The sequence below is a fragment of the Bos mutus genome, chromosome 26 (genome assembly GCF_027580195.1).
Source record: "Bos mutus isolate GX-2022 chromosome 26, NWIPB_WYAK_1.1, whole genome shotgun sequence".
NCBI lineage: Eukaryota > Metazoa > Chordata > Mammalia > Artiodactyla > Bovidae > Bos > Bos mutus.
Genome location: NC_091642.1, coordinates 30,935,145 through 30,954,202, shown reverse-complemented (window position 1 = coordinate 30,954,202; position 19,058 = coordinate 30,935,145). Strand labels below are relative to the sequence as shown.

Here is a 19,058-nt window from a genome sequence, read left to right as displayed (position 1 = left end):
TTTAGATTAACATTTTATTGGAGTAGAAGCCTATAGTCAAAGCTGTGGTTTTTCCAGTAGTCAGGTATGGATGTGAGAGTTGGACCATAAAGAAGCTGAGAGCCGAAGAATTGATGCTTTTGAAGTGTGGTGTTGGAGAAGACTCTAGAGAGTCCCTTGGACTCAAGAAGACCAAACCAGTCAATCCTAAAGGAAATCAGTCCTGAATATTCATTGGAAGGACTGATGCTGAAGCTGAACCTCCAATACTTTGGACACCTGATGTGAAGAATTCACTGGTAAAGATCCTGACGCTGGGAAAGACTGAAGGCAGGAGGAGAAGGGACGACAGAAGATGAGATGGTTGGATGGCATCACCAACTCAGTGGACACGAGTTAGAGCAAGTTCTGGGAGTTGGTGATGGACAGGAAAGCTTGGCGTGCTGTAGTCCATGGGGTCACAAACAGTCAGACACGACTGAGTGAATTTAATTGAACTGAAGTAGAGCCAAATATGATGGCTACTCCATTTCTTCTAAGGAACTGTTGCCCACAGTAGTAGATATAATGGTCATCTGAGTTAAATTCACCTATTCCAGTCCATTTTAGTTCATTGATGCCTAAAAAGTTGACATTCACTCTTGCCATCATAGTCAACAAGAGTCTGAAATGCAGTACTTGGATGCAATCTCAAAAACAACAGAATGATCTGTTCATTTCCAAGGCAAACCATTCAATATCACAGTAATCCAAGTCTATGTTCCCACCAGTAATGTTGAAGAAGCTGAAGCTGAAGGGTTCTATGAAGACCTACAAGACCTTCTAGAACTAACACCCCAAAAAGATGTCCTTTTCATTATAGGGGACTGGAATGCAAAAGTAGGAAGTCAAGAAACACCTGGAATGACAGGCAAATTTGGCCTTGGAGAACAGAATGAAGCCAGGCAAAGGCTAATAGAGTTTTGCCAACAGAAAGCACTGGTCATAGCAAACACCCTCTTCCAACAACACAAAAGAAGACGCTACACATGGACATCACCAGATGGTCAATACCGAATCAGACTGATTATATTCTTTGCAGCCAAAGATGGAGAAGCTCTATACAGTCAGCAAAAACAAGACCGGAACCTGACTGTGGCTCAGTTCACAAACTCATTACCAAATTCAGACTGAAAATGAAGAAAGGAGGGAAAATCACTAGACCATTCAGGTATGACCTAAATTAAATCCCTTACGATTATACAGTGGAAGTGACAAATAGATTCAAGGGATTAGATCTGATAGAGTGCCTGAAGAACTATGGATGGAGGTTTGTGACACTGTACAGGAGGCAGGGCTCAAGACCATCCCCCAAAAAAAGAAATGCAAAAAGGCAAAATGGCTGTCTGAGGAGGCCTTACAAATAGCTGTGAAAAGAAGAGAAATGAAAGGCAAAGGAGAAAAGGAAAAGATATAAGCATCTGAATGCGAAGTTCCAAAGAATAGCAAGGAGAGATAAGAAAGCCTTCCTCAGCGATCAATGTGAAGAAATAGAGGAAAACAATAGAATAGGAAAGACTAGAGATCTCGTCAAGAAAATCAGAGATAGCAAAGGAACATTTCATGCAAAGATGGGCACAATAAAGGACAGAAATGGTATGGACCTAACAGAGGCAGAAGATATTAAGATGAGGTGCAAGAATACAGAGAAGAGCTATACAAGAAAGATCTTCACGACCCAGATAATCACGATGGTATGATCACTCACCTAGAGCCAGACATTCTGGAGTGTGAAGTCAAGTGGGCCTCAGGAAGCATCACTATGAACAAAGCTAGTGGAGGTGATGGAATTCCAGTTGAGCTATTTCAAATCCTAAAAGATGATGCTGTGAAAGTGCTGCACTCAATAGGCCAGCAAATTTGGAAAACTCAGCAGTGGTCACAGGACTGGAAAAGGTCAGTTTTCATTCCAATCCCAAAGAAAGGCAATGCTAAAGAATGCTTAAACTACCACACAATTGCACGCATCTCACATGCTAGTAAAGTAATGCTCAAAATTCTCCAAGCCCGGCTGCAACAGTACGTGAACCATGAACTTCCAGATGTTTAAGCTGGATTTAGAAAAGGCAGAGGAACCAGAGATCAAATTGCCAAAATCCACTGGATCACTGAAAGAGCAAGAGAGCTCCAGAAAAACATCTACTTCTGCGTTATTGACTATGCCAAAGCCTTTGACTGTGTGGATCACAACAAACTGGAAAATTCTGAAAGAAATGGGAATACCAGACCACCTGACCTGCCTCTTGAGAAATCTGTATGTTGGTCAGCAAGCATCAGTTAGAACTGGACATGGAACAACAGACTGGTTCCAAATCAGGAAAGGAGTACGCCAAGGCTATATACTGTCACCCTGCTTATTTAACTTATATGCAGAGTACATCATAAGAAATGCTGGGCTGGATGAAGCACAAGCTGGAATCAAGATTGCTGGGAGAAATATCAATAACCTCAGATATGCAGATGACACCACCCTTAGGGCAGACAGTGAAAAAGAACTAAAGAGCCTCTTCGTACAAGTGAAAGAGGAGAGTGTAAAAGTTGGCTTAAAACACAAAATCCAGAAAACCAAGATCATGGCATCCAGTCCCATCACTTCATGGCAAATAGATGGGGAAATAGTGGAAATAGTGACAGACTTTACTTTTTAGGCTCCAAAATCACTGCAGATGGTGACTACAGCCATGAAATTAAAAAACGCTTGCTCTTTGGAAGAGAAGTTATGACCAATCTAGACAGCATATTAAAAAGCAAAGACATTACTTTGCCAACAAAGATCTGTCTAGTCAAAGCTATGATTTTTCCAGTAGTCATATATGGATGTGAGAGTTGGACTATAAAGAAAGCTGAGTGATGAGGAATTGATGCTTTGAACTGTGGTGCTGGAGCAGACTCTTGAGAGTCCCTTGGACTGCAAGGAGATCCAATTGGTCCATCCTAAAGGAAATCAGTCCTGAATATTCATTGGAAGGACTGATGTTGAAGCTGAAACTCCAGTACTTTGGCCACCTGATGGGAAGAACTAACTCATCTGAAAAGACCCTGATGCTGGGAAAGATTGAAGGCAGGAGGAGAAGGGGACGACAGAAGATGAGATGGTTGCATGGCATCACGGACTCGATGGACATGAGTTTGAGTGAACTCCGGGAGTTGGTGATGGACAGGGAGGCCTGACGTGCTGCATGCAGTCCATGGGGTCGCAAGGAGTCGGACACGACTGAGTAATTGAACTGACCTGAAGAGCCAAATACAGAAAAGGACACAAACGTGTATTTTGGACAAGACCTTTTGGACAAATTCTTGACATAATTTAACATTATGTACATAGTGAAATATGAAAGTAAAAAGACAGGTGATTTGATAAAAACTTAAACTAGACTGTGAAAGCTTTGGAGAAGCTTGACAAAGATAATTGCTTAAAAACAATTATTCTCATGTTAGGTGGGAACAGACAATTATTAAGTTTGTGGGAGGGCAAGTTATAAAAATCTGTAAAGTTTTTCAGGCAAATTGGTTTGCCAGTGTCTAAATTTCTACTCCTTTTTTAAAAAATTATAATGAAAGTACATGCTTAAGTGCAAAAGTTTAAGGTATGTATTATTATTCTACGATTCCCTGTTTAACTGACTCTTCATTTAACCAAACTGTCAGTTCTAGTCATATCAGATAAGGTACAGCCCTTTCACGCCAACCCTCCCCAGCTAACAGAATCATGTCAACATAAACATATGCTCCTCAAGGTCTTTTTGGCTATTTCTTTCCCCCTTCACTATTACCCTGGATGTTCTAATTACTTTGATTTCATCTGCCGAGCATGCTGGAAGATGAGGGCGTTCACAGTGTGATCTGCCAGCCCCCACTTTCTTCCTCCTAAAATCCTATCTGCCATCTTCAAATGTTTGCCTCCCTGAAAGTCTGACTTAAGTGTTTTTTTTTTTAATTTTAAAACAAACTTTGTTTCACCAACTATCCCTAGTTTGTATTAGATTTTTATTAATGTCTAACTCTATTATCTGTTTCTATCCCTTCTATTTTGTCTCTTCCATCTCCCTCCTTTATTCCTAATCGTGAGTTGGTATTCTTACCACTTTGATTTAAATCAACCAATTAGCTTCCTCCTGACCACATTTTGGTATTTCTTCGCTGCTCTGAGACTCTCCTTTAGAGCCTGTGTATCTTGACACACATACTCCCATGTGTCCTCTCTAACATTCCTTTACTTGGCTCTCAGGCTTCCCTAACCCCAGAACTGCAGAAATCACTCTTTTCCTTAAGAGAAGTTCAACTTACATAACTTTAATCACCCTTTATACTTGAACATCTCTCAGTTACCTCTGTATTCAAAGATCCTTCATCCCACAAAATGTTTCTCTCTTGAAATTTCCCTATTTGTTTCTACAGCCATTCTAGCATGGGGATCCCACTTCCCCATAGAGCAGGCAAGTTAGAAAAAGGGAGGAGACCAAGGACGCAGAAAGCACGCCATGATGGGAAAGAAACTGCAATTCCCTGTTTTTGAGTTTGTGACACAAAAACATATTTACTGAGGGCTTACTGATTCCAGACACTAAGTACTTAACATCACGATCTTTTTTAATTTTCATAAAACCTAAGCGTTAGGGTCTATTATTTTCCCCATTTACAGGTAAGGAAAGCACAGCCTACAGAGGTTAGACAACATGCCCTACTAGGTGACAGAGCTGGGCCTTGAAGCCAGGCCTATGACACCAAAATCCACGTTCTTACCTCCTTTGTTATACTGTTTCAAAGATTACTTTACTAAAAACTATGCCCACTAGGAAGCTCCTGAGAACATTTCTGCTTTCCCAAACTCGAGTAAATCTCACCTGGAAGCAAACTAAACCACAGAGGGCAAGAACACGTCCTTTCAGGCCACGGGTGAGCCAGCCCTTTTTCCAAAAGTAGGCAGCAGGCAGGATGTATGCAAGGCCTACAAGGCGACCCCACATTCGGTGTGAGTACTCCATGTACCAGATGAACTTGAATTCCGCCAGCGTCATATCATGATTCAAGCTGGGTGAAAAGAGAAGTCAAAAATAAGAAAGATCCATCTGATTTTTATTTTCTGATAGAATGCAGGAACATTCTTGGTTTTGAAACTTGACCAGTCTGCCATCTTCCTCATCAGCCACCTCAGAATCACTTTGAAAATGGAGGTTTAGAGTAGGAAGCTTGCTAAACATCCCTAAATCAAATATCAAAGAAGAATAGAACCTACTGTTCTGAAATGTTTTAAATAAGAAAAAGATTGAGTGGATCTACTGGGATGTTTACCCAATTTTCTATAATACTTACATTTTAAATTCTGGAAATTGCTGATATTTTTGGAATTCTGCTTCCCACTCCTCTTTGCTTGTGGGTGGCTTCATCTCCTTTATTAAATGCCAATCTACCATTGAGAGGCCAGACTCTGTCAACCTTAAGATAGGGAAGAAATTTGAGTGTATGTGTTAAATTTCAGTGTGTATATGTGTGTGCACCACACTCGATTACTCATAAATGGTTTACAGTAGCAAGCAGATCTGAACTTGACCCCTATAAAAGTAAACGTATCATTTAATTGTTTCCTCTTTTGACAACTTGCTCTCTTCTTACTGCTTAGAATTTTGTCAGAAAGAGCTGCTATCAGGTACAAATTTCTTTACTCCTTGTTTTATTTCATTAAACTCTCCTTACTTCTTTCACTAGCATTCCCTGACAGATAAAATCAACCCTTAGACCAAAGAAATGTGCCCGAAGTGCATAGCCAATATTATTTACACAAGGGGAAGAGATTGATACAGAAATAAATCAGTTGAGGTTACTGAGTGCATTTAAAGACAATAAAAAAAAAAAAAAAACTTATTGATTACAGCCTACATAACACATAAGGTAAGGGCACAGGGAATGCAGAGAGAATTTGAGGAAGACATACTTTAATAACACTAGAAAGTATTTTCACCAAAAGGGGTCAGGGTTCCAAAAGTTAAAAAGCCAACTTCAGGTCTGAGGCAGGATGTGTACAAAACAAGCCTGGAACATCTTACCCAGAAAGCAAAGGATCAGAGTTTACCAGGTTCCTGTCAGAAAGACTGGAGTCAATCTGAAGAGGTTCCCACTGACTAAAGATAGGACAACTGGAGCAAATCATCACCACTGCAATGGACTGAAACAAATCTAATATATTTAAACCTATGAGCTCATTAATACTTAAAAACTCACTTTATTGGTCACTTTTGGAAAATGCTTGGAACCAACTTATTACTTTGAAGATTGATAAATAAAGGGAAAGGAATTAAGTGTTTATCCTGCCTTTCCTAACATGTTGTACCTCAGCATAACCAAATCACTGATGAGAGAAAGTTTTTCTTTATAGTTGAGCTAATAAAATACCTATTACAATTTTGCAACTGTAATGAAGTAATAGATTTAGGCAATGATCATCAAGGGCTGTTGACATCTTTAACAGACACCAGATATTTATGAATGATCCAGTCACCTATGAAGTATTTTGCTCCCTGTCCCCAACCTGAACCCAATCAAGCAACAAGTTTGTCTACAGGAAATACGGGGGACAATGCTGTTGTTGTTCAGGTGCTCAGTCATGTCTACTCTTTGCGACCCCACGGACTGCAGCACGCCAGGCTTCCCTGTCCTTCACTACCTCCCAGTTTGCTCAAACTCATGTCCATTCAGTCGATGATCCATCCAACCATCTCATCCTCTGTCGTCCCCTTCTCCTCCTGCCTTCAATCTTTCCCAGCATCAGGGTCTTTTCCAGTGAGTCAGCTCTTTGCATCAGGTGGCCAGAATATTAGAGTTTCAGCTTTAGCATCAGTCCTTCCAATGAATATTCAGGGCTGATTTCCTTTAGGTTTGACTGGTTTGATTTCCTTGTTGTCCAAGGGACTCTCAAGAGTCTTCTTCAGCACCACAGTTCGAAAGCATCGATGCTTCGGTGCTCAGCCTTCATTATGGCCCCACTCTCATATCCATATATGACTACTGGAAAAACCATAGCTTTGTGTATATGGGACTTTGTCGGCAAAGTGATGTCTCTGCTTTTTAATATGCTGTCTAGGTTTGTCATAGCTTTTGGAACATGTTAAATATCATAAATGCTATTAGCAAAATCCAGACCGTGAGAAACTACAAAGTACAAATGACCTGGGTTTCTTCAACAATAGCAAAAAACTGCAAAGGGTGTAGGGGAGGTGGAGGGAGTAGAATCCAAATCTATAATATCTCTCTATAGATTTAAAGAGACCTAAGAAACATGCATGGGCTTCCCAGATGGCACTAGTGATAAAGAACCCGCCTGCCAATAGAGGAGATGTAAGAGACACAGGTTCGATCCCTGGGTCGGGAAGATCCCCTGGAGGAGGGCATAGCAACCCACTGCAATATTCTTGCTTGGAGAATCCCATAGACAGAGGAGCCTGGTAGGCTACAGTCCAAGGGTGGCGAAGCATCGGACATGACTGAAGCAACCAAGCATGAAGTATGCACAGGAACCAACAGTGAGATGTGGAACTTATTTGCATGTAATCCAAACAAACTGTACACAAATTTTTGTGACAAATCTGAACTCTGATTGTAGGGGGAAATATACACAAACAATGCACAGCTAACAGTTAAGACCTGAACCAGTCTTTATGAAGGGCTTCTACAGCATGCATGCATTAATAAAATTCTAAACTGTTCTATGGTGGGGCAAGCCATCAGACATGTTCCTTCTATAGGCCTCAATTTCTGTATGCTAAAATGTGGGAGCTAGATTAGATGATTTCTAAGATCCCTTCCCCCTCCGTCATCCTGCATGTCTACTGATGATCCAAACAGCTGACTATGAACAAATTACTCACCTTGTTACTCCACCAAGAATAACTGCTCCAGCCACTGTCCCGCTGCAGACCAGGAGCCATCGGCCCACCACCCGCTCAGCAGCCTTTGAAGGGAGGGACACTGTACCCCTTCCAGGTTGCAAAGCTACATCGGAGATAGTGCTGTATTGCCCTGGCCTCAAGGGGCGCCTGATCCCACAACTGCAACCACACTAAGGATCAAGACAGACAAATTACAACTGGAGAAAGAGGAAAAGGCTTCACTCCACTGCTACTCACACAGTCTCATTGTGTCTGGTATAAAGTACCCTGGTCATATTTCCACTGCTACTGTCCAGGTAAAACATCATCTCTTATCTGGGCTGCATCTACCCCCAAACTGGTTTGCCTGCCTCCAATCCATCCCCACACTACATGAACCTTCTGTCTCTCATATTTCTCCCAGACTTGACTCTACACCTAAATATGGATTAAATAAGGATTATTTTCTTTCTTTTGTATGATTTTTCTCTAACTGGGGTTCTACTTGTCCCCTGACTGACCTATCACAGATCTCAGCTTGGATATCACCTCCTCTAGGAAGTATTCCCAGACCCCCCTACACATGTGCTGGGTCACTCTCCCAGCACACTATACCTCTCCATCTAACAGCAATGTATCATTTAGCACACAGAGGTTGTCTCTATCTCCCACTAAGCTAGAGGACAGCAGTGTCTGGTCAGTCTGGCTTCTACAAACTTCGTTTCATACACAGTTCCTTTACATAACAAGACCTTAAGATTTGACCAGTGAGTTACAAACAAATGAACTGTGACTTTCTCTAGGGCAGGACACTTGATATTTTATCTTGCTTCCATGACCCAGGGATCAAACCCGAGTCTCCTGAGTCTTCTGCATTGGCAGGTGTATTCTTTACCACTGAGCCACCTGCGAAGCCCAGTTAACTAAGTAACTTTAGACAAATTCAGCCTCAATTTACTTCTCTGTAGAATGGAGTTACAGTCCCTAACCTGACTACCCAGTAGCTTTGAGCAGAAATCAAACATATGGGTAAAAATCACTGAGCTTTTACTATGTGCTAAACCTCTGAGTATATTAACACAACACTTATGAAGTGCTATTATCCCCATTTTGCAGAAAAGTAAATTGAGGCACAAAAAGGTTACCCAACTTGGCTAACAGCACACAGCTAGTAAGTGGTAGGTCCGGATCCGGACTCAGGAGCCCTAGACACAATGAAATGCCTTGTCAACTTCAAGGAGCGATGTGTGAGGATATCTCTTGGCCCTTTCACCCCATGCCCGCTTCCGCGACTCAGTGCTCTGCAGTGCAGTACCTGTGTTCTAGGCGCCACCCTAGGAACCAGGAGCCGGAGACACGGGCTCCCCAGCAAGGCCGTCAAGGGCGTAAAGAGTAATCGCTGCATACTATAAACAGTGCCCAACCGCCACCTTCAACCTCCTCTGCTCTCTGGTCTCCTTTCTCCGCCACCAGCGGAAGAAGCACTTCCGGGTCACACAAACGAGCTCCTCCTTTTGGGAAGGCCGGAGCGAGCAGTGACTGCGCCTGCGCCAGTTTATGGGCTTTCGCGGGGGCTGCTGGGGCGTGGACGTCGGGGACGCGCAGGGATGCGCGCATCTGGGAGGACGCGCCTGTCTGGTTGCGCGCGTTGGAACCCGGACTCTTTGAGTGGAAACCGAAGAAGCACGAGGGACGAACGCGTGGAGCATGAAGAGGCAGGGGGCCTCCTCCGAGCGGAAGCGGGCGCGGATACCATCCGGGAAGGCGGGTGCGGAAGGTGGCGGGATGGGGGCGGTGGCCGACTTTGCTGCGGGGTGCGGGCCGGGCCGGGTCGGGCGGGGGTTCTGGCCAGTGGATTAATCGCTATTTCCCTGAAAGTACTTTCTCCTGCTCCTCACAAACACCCCACTGTGAGGCGTAATCTGTTATTCGGCTTTAAACGTGTGGAATCTGAGGGGCTGATGGCGAAAGTGGCCCTGCTCTGGAGCCAGATATGTGTGTAGGTTCGAATCCCGGCGCCCCCCCGTCTCGTCGTGCGACCGTGTTCAAGTTTGGCTAACTTCTCTCAGCCTCGCGTTTCCCATAGCCACACGAGGATACTGGTACCCCCTTACGGCAGCGCTGGATCAGTGTCTGACCTGGAGGGACCGCTTAATAACCTCCTGCGGCGGGGATAGGGGTTGTCCCTAAAAGCCACACCGCTCCGAAGTGGTAAAGCTTGGCTGCCCCAAGTCAAGAGTTCTTCCTGCTGCAACCGGATCGGCTGGCATGGCAGGTGCTAGGGAATTTTTGCCAGGTCCTTCCTCCGGAAACTTGGTTCCTCCAAACTAGCGGTTCTGAAACTTTGATCGCAGGACGCCTTGACCCTCCTAAAATTATTGAGAACCTCAAAGACTTTTTATTTATATAGGTTAAATTTATTGATATTGGACATGTTAGAAATTAAAACAGGACTTTTAAAAAGAAAGGGCTTCCCTTGTGGCTCATCAAGTAAAGAATCCGCCTGCAATGCGAGAAACCTGGGTTCGATACCTGGGTTGGGAAGATCCCCTGGCGAAGGGAACGGCTACCCACTCCGGTATTCTGGCCTGGATAAGTCCATGGGGGTCTCAGAGAGTCCGATAACGACTGAGTGACTTTCTTTCACAAACAGAAGCCCATTACATGTTGACACTTTTTATGGGGGAAAAAAAAAATCACTATTTTCCTAAGCAAACAAAAAATAGAATAGGACCAAATGTTTTATATTTTTGCAGATCTCTAATGTCTGGCGTAATGGAATTCTCATTACGATTGGAGTGCTTTTGCATTCAGTATGACAGGTAGCCTCTCGAAAACTCCACTCTGCCTGTGAAAGAATGAGAGTGAAAAAGGCAACTAAAATCTTGGTATTGTTACGAAAATAAATTTCACTGTACAGACTCTGAAAGTGTCTTAGAGGCCCTTAGTCCAGACCTAACTGGACAGCTACACTGAGAACTGCTGCTCCAAACAAATCTCTTTGATCCCTTCAAATAACTTCTTATTTTAGGACAACTGCCTTACTCTTTTCGTCATAGCCTTTTATGTGCATCCTTACTCTCTTCTGGCCAAGATCTTTTTTTTTTCCTTTTTTTTGGCCACAGCCTGCAGCTTATGGGATTTTAGTCTCCTAACCAGGGATCCAACTTGAGGCCCTGGCATTGAAAGCACCAGAGTCTCAACCACTGGTACATGCTCAGTTGCTCAATGGTGTCTGACCCTTTCGACTCCATGGGCTGTGGCCCACCAGGCTCCTCTGTCCATGGGATTTCCTGGCAAGAATACTGGTGTGGGTTGCCATTTCCTATTGCAGAGGATCTTCCCTACCTGGGGATTGAACCCACATCTTCTGCATTGGCAGGCAAATTCTGTACCACTGAGCCTCCTGGGAAGCCCCTTAATTACTGGACTGCTGGGGAATTCCTGCCAAGATCTTGTCTTGTGTGAGGGAAATGGTACCCCTACAGCACTGTTCAGTTAGATTGATCTAACAGCTGATGTGGATGAACTGTCAGGAAACCCATGGAATTAATGCAGTGCTGTTGGCTAAGAGCCTAGAGTGTCACTTGGCCCTTTCAGAGTTTGAGGCTGATAGTCTCTTAAATAAATGAGGCATTTGCAGTTTGATTTTAGCGAATGATAGATTTTTGTTTTTCAAATTGAAAGTTGATTTTAAAAAACTATAAAAGCAGCATTAGGTAGAAAAAAAAAAACAAGCAGTACAGTAAAAAGAAAGTAAAAGTAATTTTAAATACTACCACTTAGAAGTAATAATTACCAGCATATGCTGAACATTCCTCTAGATATTATTGCATGAAGTATGCATTCATTATTTTTAATTTTTTTAAGAAAAGTATGTGCTTACAGAAAAAATTCAAAACTGTTTTCATCACACTCTTTAGTGTAAATACATGAATGTTTATGAATTTATAATCATTCAGTTCAGTTCACTGGCTCAGTTGTGTCCAACTCTTTGCAACCACATGGACTACAGCACTCTAGGCTTCCCTGTCCAGCACCAACTTCCGGAGCTTGCTCAAACTCATGTCCATCGAGTCAATGATGCCATCCAACCATCTCATCTTCTGTCGTCCCCTTCTCCTGCCTTCAATCTTTCACCATCAGGGTCTTTTCAAATGAGTCAGTTCTTTGCATCAGGTGGCCAAAGTATTGGAGCTTCAGCTTCAGCATCAGTCCTTCCAATGAATATTCAGTACTGCTTTCCTTTAGGATTGACTGGTTGGATCTCCTTGCAGTCCAAGGGACTCTCAAGAGTCTTCTCCAACACCACAGTTCAAAAGCATCAATTTTTGGCACTTAGCTTTCTTTATGGTCCAACTCTCACATCCATGTAATCATTCAGCCTTTAGTAAATCTTTGTGTGTCTATTCTGTACTATGAGCTATGTACTATAAGCACACTAGACAGTGTGCTTTCTGTGAGTAATAAAGATTTCTCTCATAAAGACCTTACTTAGGAACTTTAGTTCAAGTAAGAATGATCAGGCACCTATCTACATAAATAATAATAAGAGAAAACAATCTTTTAAAGAGGAACATTTGGATTATAAAGAGATCTGAGTTCAAAAAAGGGAGACACAGTTTTCTACCTGGGGAGAGAGAAGTATCATGGAAATGTGATATGACTTGAACCTTGGAAGATTTTAGTGTTCAGAGATAGAGCTGGAAGCACTGTGGATTGAAGAGATAATTAGGAGCAGGAATGGGGATCAGGGAGAACTGGAGACATGTAGAGGAAATAACGTATAGTTAATGAATGACAACTAATAATACTTCCTGTACAATTAGTAGGTACTATTCACTTTACATGAATTATCTCATCCTCTTTACTCTGATGTAAGTATTAAAACCTACTCTGGGGCTTCCCTGTTAGTTCAGTTGGTAAAGAATCTGCCTGGAAGGCAGGAGACCCCGGTTCGATTCTTGGGTAAGGAAGATCCACTGGAGAAGGTATAGGCTACCCACTCTGGTATTCTTGGGCTTCCCTTGTGGCTCAGCTGGTAAAGAATCTGCCTGCAATGCAGGAGACCTGGGTTCAATCCCTGGGTTGAGAAGATCCCCTGAAGAAGGGAAAGGCTACCCACTCCAGTATTCTGGCCTGGAGAATTCCATGGACTGTATAGTCCATGGGGCCACAAAGAGTTGGACATGACTGAGCAACTTTCAACAAAAAAAACTCAGTTTTGGGGAAAACTTAGGCTAAGTAACTGGTCTAGAATTACATATTAACAAATATGTTAATATCCCTGCTCTTAAGCATATATACCTTATAAAGAAGTTTAAATGGATTCTGCAGTCATTGATATATTTCATTGCATGCATGGACCCTAGTGTACTTACCTAGTTACCTGTTAAATGTAAAATATTTGTGTTTAGCTTCATCTGGATGGAAAGTACCCTCATGCAGTTTCATCGTTCTCCATGTATTTTAGGAGCAGCAAATGGGTTTCTCATGGAAGTGTGTGTTGATTCAGTGGAATCAGCTGTAAATGCAGAAAGAGGAGGTAAGAGAAATTATGGAATGAATGGCAGTTGGCAGCCCGTTAAGAATTTGGAAAAGACTCTGATGCTGGGAGGGATTGGGGGCAAGAGGAGAAGGGGACGACAGAGGATGAGATGGCTGGATGGCATCACTGACTGGATGGACGTGAGTCTGAGTGAACTCCGGGAGTTGGTGATGGACAGGGAGGCCTGGCGTGCTGCGATTCATGGGGTCGCAAAGAGTCGGACATGACTGAGCGACTGATCTGATCTGATCTGATCTAAGAGTTTAAAAATGAATCCTGTGAACTGAACTTGAGAACCTTTGTGATCTCTAAAGAAAACAACCAACCAACTAGAAAACCTACTCATCTTCTAGTCTTATTTCCCCAGTAGATTACATTTTGACTCAAGTGTCCATGATAGTGATTACGAACCTACTTTTTAAAAAAATTGAATCTAGCAAAGATATAATTTTTTCTAAGCCATTAATTTTAGAGATTTGATGTTTTCTTCATTGTCAAGACTTATCATTATCTCTTTTTTTTTTTTTTTTTTTTTGCTATATATTTTATCTCAAGGTTTCTTTGGCACCCTAACTTGCTTTAATAAGAAGCATAGAAATTCCCATCATTTCAGCATCAGAAAAATTTTTAGACTTCATTATGGAAAATTTCAAATATATACAAAAATAGAATACTATAATGAATCACCATGTACCCATCAGCTTTAATTATTTTCAGTACATGGCCAATCTTTCAGTTGTATCAGGGGTGAGTAGACTTTTTCGTAAAGAGCAAGACAGTATATATTTCAACCTTGCTGTCTACATTTGGTCTCTGTCGTATGTACTTTTTTTTGGTCATGCTACAGGGCTTACAGAGTCTTAGTTTTCCTCTCAAGGGACAGAACCTGTGCCCTCAGCAGTAAAAGAGTGGGAGTCCTAACCAAAGGACCACCAGAGAATTCCCACTTATTCATTTTTTTAAATAATCCTTTGAAAGGGTAAAAATCATTCTTAATTTGGCAATTAAAAAGAATGAAGTACTGGTCAGTCTGCAACACAGATAAATCTTGAAACACTATTCTAAATGGAAAAAAGTGAAAAAATACCACATATTATATGATTCAACTTATATGAAATGTCCAGAATAGGCTAATTTTTTATAGACTGAAAGATTTGTGGTTGCCAAGGATTGAGGAGCCCTGGGGAGAAGAGAAAATGACTGCTTAAAGGCTGTGAGGTTTCTTTTGGGTGTGATGAAAATGTTCTAAAATTGCATAGTGGTGATAGTTGCCAAATTTTGTGAGCATGATAAAAACCGTTGAATTATACACTTTAAATGGGCAAACTATATGATATGTGTGTTTTTCTTAAATACATAAAAATTTTTAAACTTGTATGCTGTAACAAAAATAAGCTTGTAAGCCTTTGGCCTCCAGACCATCTGATCTATATTTCTACCTTTCTTAACCTCATCCTCAAATTATTTTGAAGCAAATCCCAGACATTATGTCATTTCAAAATCAAGCATTTCAGTATCCCTAAAAGACAAAGTATCCCTGAAAACCACAGTCACAGAAAACTAACCAATCTGATCACATGGACCACAGCCTTGTCTAACTCAATGAAACTATGAGCCATGCCATGTAGGGCCACCCAAGAAGGACAGGTCATAGTGGAGAGTTCTGACAAAACGTGGTCCACTGAAGAAGGGAATGGCAAACCACTTCAGTATTCTTGTCTTGAGAACCCCATAAACAGTATGAAGAGGCGAAAAGATAGGACACTGAAAGATGGACTCCCCAGGTCAGTAAGTGCCCAATATAATACTGGAGATCTGTGGAAATTACTCCAGAAAGAATGAAGAGATGTAGCCAAAGCAACACCACCACCCAGTTGTGGATGTGACTGGTGATGGAAGTAAAGTCTGATGGTGTAAAGAGCAATATTGCATAGGAACCTAGAATGCTAGGTCCATGAATCAAGGCCAATTGGAAGTGGTCAAACAGGAGATGGAAAGAGTGAAAATCGACGTTTTAGGAATGAGAAAACTAAAATGGACTGGAATGAGTGAATTTAACTCAGATAACCATTATACCTACTACTGTGGACAAGAATCTCTTAGAAGAAATGGAGTAGCCATCATAGTCAACCTAAGAGTCCGAAATGAGTACTTGGATGCAGTCTCAAAAACAAGAGAATTATCTCTGTTCATTTCTAAGACAAACCATTTAGTATCACAGGAATCCAAGTCTATGCCCCAACCAGTAATGCTGAAGAAGATGAAGCTGAACAGTTCAATGAAGACCTACAAGACCTTCTAGAACTAACACCCCAGAAAAATGTCCTTTTCATTATAGGGATCTGGAGTGCAAGAGTAGGAAGTCAAGAAACGCCTGGAATAACAAGCAGATTTGGCCTTGGAGTACAGATTGAGCAGGGCAAAGGCTAATAACAGTTTTGCCAAGAGAACGCACTGGTCATAGCAAACACCCTCTTCCAACAACACAAGAGAAGACTCTACCCATGGACATCACCAGATGGTCAATACTGAAATCAGATTGATTATATTCTTTGCAGCCAAAGATGAAGAAGCTCCATACAGTCAGCAAAAACACGACCGGGACCTGACTGTGGCTCAGATCACGAACTCCTGATTGCCAAATTCAGACGTAAAATGAAGAAAGGAGGGGAAACCACTAGACCATTCAGGTATGACCCTTACAATTATACAGTGGAAGTGACAAATAGATTCAAGGGATTAGATCTGATAGAGTGCCTGAAGAACTACTGATGGAGGTTTGTGACACTATACAGGAGGCAAGGATCAAGACCATCCCCAAGATAAATGCAAAAAGGCAAAATGATTATTTGAGGAGGCCTTACAAATAGCTGTGAAAAGAAGAGAAGTGAAAGGCAAAGGAGAAAAGGAAAGATACACCCATTTGAATGCAGAGTTCCAAAGAACAGCAAGGAGAGATAAGAAAGCCTTCCTCAGGGATCAGTGCAAAGAAATAGAAGAAAACAGTAGAATAGGAAAGACTAGCGATCTCTTCAAGAAAATTAGAGATACCAAGGGAACATTTCATGCAAAGATGGGCACAATAAAGAACAGAAATGGTATGGACCTAACAGAAGCAGAAGATATTAAAAAGAGGTGGCAAGAATACAGAGAAGAGCTATACAAGAAAGATCTTCACGACCCAGATAATGACGATGGTATGATCACTCACCTAGAGCCAGACATTCTGGAGTGCGAAGTCAAGTGGGCCTCAGGAAGCATCACTACGAAGAAAGCTAGTGGAGGTGATGGAATTCCAGTTGAGCTATTTCAAATCCTAAAAGATGATGCTGTGAAAGTGCTGCAGTCAATAGGCCAGCAAATTTGGAAAACTCAGCAGTGGCCACAGGACTGGAAAAGGTCAGTTTTCATTCCAATCCCAAAGAAAGGCAATGCCAAAGAATGCTCAAACTACCACACAATTGCACTCATCTCACATGCTAGTAAAGTGATGCTCAAAATTCTCCAAGCCAGGCTGCAACAGTACGTGAACTATGAACTTCCAGATGTTCAAGCTGTATTTAGAAAAGACAGAGGAACCAGAGATCAAATTGCCAACATCTGTTGGATCATCAAAAAAGCAAGAGAGTTCCAGAAAAACATCTGCTTTATTGACTATGCCAAAGCCTTTGACTGTGTGGATCACAACAAACTGTGGAAAATTCTGAAAGAGATGGGAATATCAGACCACCTGACCTGCCTCCTGAGAAATCGGTATCCAGGTCAGGAAGCAACAGTTAGAACTGGACATGGAAGAACAGACTGGTTGCAAATCAGGAAAGGAGTACATCAAGGCTGTATATTGCTTATTTAACAATAAGCAATTTAACTTACATGCAGAGTACATCATGAGAAATGCTGGGCTGGATGAAGCACAAGCTGGAATCAGGATTGCTGGGAGAAATATCAATAACCTCAGATATGCAGATGACATCACCCTTATGGCAGAAAGCAAAGAACTAAAGAGCCTCTTGATGAAAGTGAAGGAGGAGAGTTTTAAAAAGTTGGCTTAAAAGTCAACATTCAGAAAACTAAGATCATGGCATCTGGTCCCATCACTTCATGGCAAATAGATGGAGAAGCAATGGAAACAGTGAGAGAGTTTATTTTTGGGGGCTCCAGAATCACTGCAGATGGTGACTGCAGCAATGAAATTAAAAGATGCTTGTTCCTTGGAAGAAAAGTTATGACCAGCCTATTCAAAAGCAGAGGCATTACTTTGCCAACAAAGGTCCGTCTAGTCAAATCTATGATTTTTCCAGTAGTCATGTATGGATGTGAGAATTGGACTATAAAGAAAGCTGAGCACTGAAGAATTGATGCTTTTGAACTGTGGTGTTGGAGAAGACTCTTGAGAGTCCCTTGGACTGCAAGGAGATCCAACCAGTCCATCCTAAAGGAAATCAGTCTTGAATATTCTTTGGAAGGACTGATGCTGAAGCTGAAACTCCAGTACTTTGGCCACCTCATGCGAAGAACTGCCTCACTGGAAAATACCCTGATGCTGGGAAAGATTGAAGATGGGAGGAGAAGGGGACAACAGAGGATGAGATGGTTAGATGGCATCACCAACTCGATGGACAGGAGTTTGAGTAAACTCTGGGAGTTGGTGATAGACAAGGAGGGCTGGGGTGCTACAGTTCATGGGGTTGCAAAGAGCTGGACTCGACTGACTGACTGAACTGAACTGAAAAGGTAAAGGCCTTTAAAAAAAATAGAATAATAACCACAATATCAGTAACATATCTCTAAAAATAATATTTCTAAATAGCATCAAAAATACCCAGTTAGTTTTCAGATTTCCCCAACTGGCTCACACAGTTTTGTTTTATTTTACAGTTCTTGGAATCAAGATAGAAACGTCATTTTTTATGTCTGTTTCAATCTGTTTCCCTTTTTTCTTTTTTTAATTCTTTCTCTTCTTTCTACAGTTTGTTAAACTGATTTTCATCTTTTTTTTCCCATCTTATAAAGTATTCCATATTCTACATTTTGCTGACTGTATATGTAGTGTTATTTATTATATTCCTCTGACCCCTGCATTTCCTGTAAAATTTTAGTTAACCTAAAGGCTTAATTAGATTCAGACTTGAGTTTTTTATAACACTACTTTATGGATGGGGTTTTCTGTTGACTCATTGGTAAAGAACTCACCTGCCAATGGAAAAGACCCTGGTTCAATCCCTGGATCAGGAAGATCCCTTGGAGAACAAAGTGGCAGCGCACTCCAGTATTGTTGCCTGGAGAATTCCATGGACAGAGAAGCCTGGAGAGCTACAGTCCATGGGGTCTCAAAAGAGTGGAACACAATGTAGCGACTAAAAGTAACAGACTTAATAGATAATGGCATATTCCCTGGGATATAACATCCTAGTTTTTTCGGTTTTTATGATACTAAGGTTGATCAGTGGATTCAGATATTATCAGCCTGATCCACCTGGTTTTCCTACCAGCTTTCACCTAATAATTTTAGCAATGCTTATTTTAGTAGGGTTTGTAAAATGGTGTTATGTTATGTCTAACATTTATTTTTCATTTATTAGCAGTATGCTTCTATAAAGAACTTTCCCTCACCAACTGCTTTGTTATAC

General features: G+C 41.7%; 2 protein-coding genes across 6 annotated transcripts in view; one reads left to right on the top strand and one right to left on the bottom strand.

The window, feature by feature from the left end:
• The window catches only part of COX15 (cytochrome c oxidase assembly homolog COX15), a 29,475-nt gene extending 20,102 nt beyond the window's left edge, over positions 1-9,373 (bottom strand). Inside the window, exons 1-4 of one of the 2 annotated variants that reach the window (XM_070363684.1) lie at positions 9,196-9,373; positions 7,881-8,071; positions 5,332-5,454; positions 4,863-5,049 (exon numbers count right to left, since the gene is read on the bottom strand). In XM_070363684.1, coding sequence (XP_070219785.1) covers positions 4,863-5,049; positions 5,332-5,454; positions 7,881-8,071; positions 9,196-9,285 — 591 coding nt within the window. In that variant the 5' untranslated portion in view covers positions 9,286-9,373. The remainder of the gene's footprint in view (positions 1-4,862; positions 5,050-5,331; positions 5,455-7,880; positions 8,072-9,195) is intronic. The other variant, XM_005892066.3, reaches the window with a different exon arrangement.
• A 69-nt stretch (positions 9,374-9,442) lies between these two features.
• CUTC (cutC copper transporter) overlaps positions 9,443-19,058 on the top strand; it is a 33,105-nt gene continuing 23,489 nt past the window's right edge. For 2 of the 4 annotated variants that reach the window (XR_011462814.1, XM_070363992.1), the window contains exons 1-2: positions 9,443-9,648; positions 13,298-13,425. Coding sequence is in view for 3 of the 4 variants with exons in the window: in XM_070363992.1 (XP_070220093.1) it covers positions 9,488-9,648; positions 13,298-13,425 (289 nt within the window). In the remaining variant the exon portion in view is untranslated. The remainder of the gene's footprint in view (positions 9,649-13,297; positions 13,426-19,058) is intronic. The other 2 variants (XM_070363991.1, XM_005892064.3) reach the window with 2 other exon arrangements.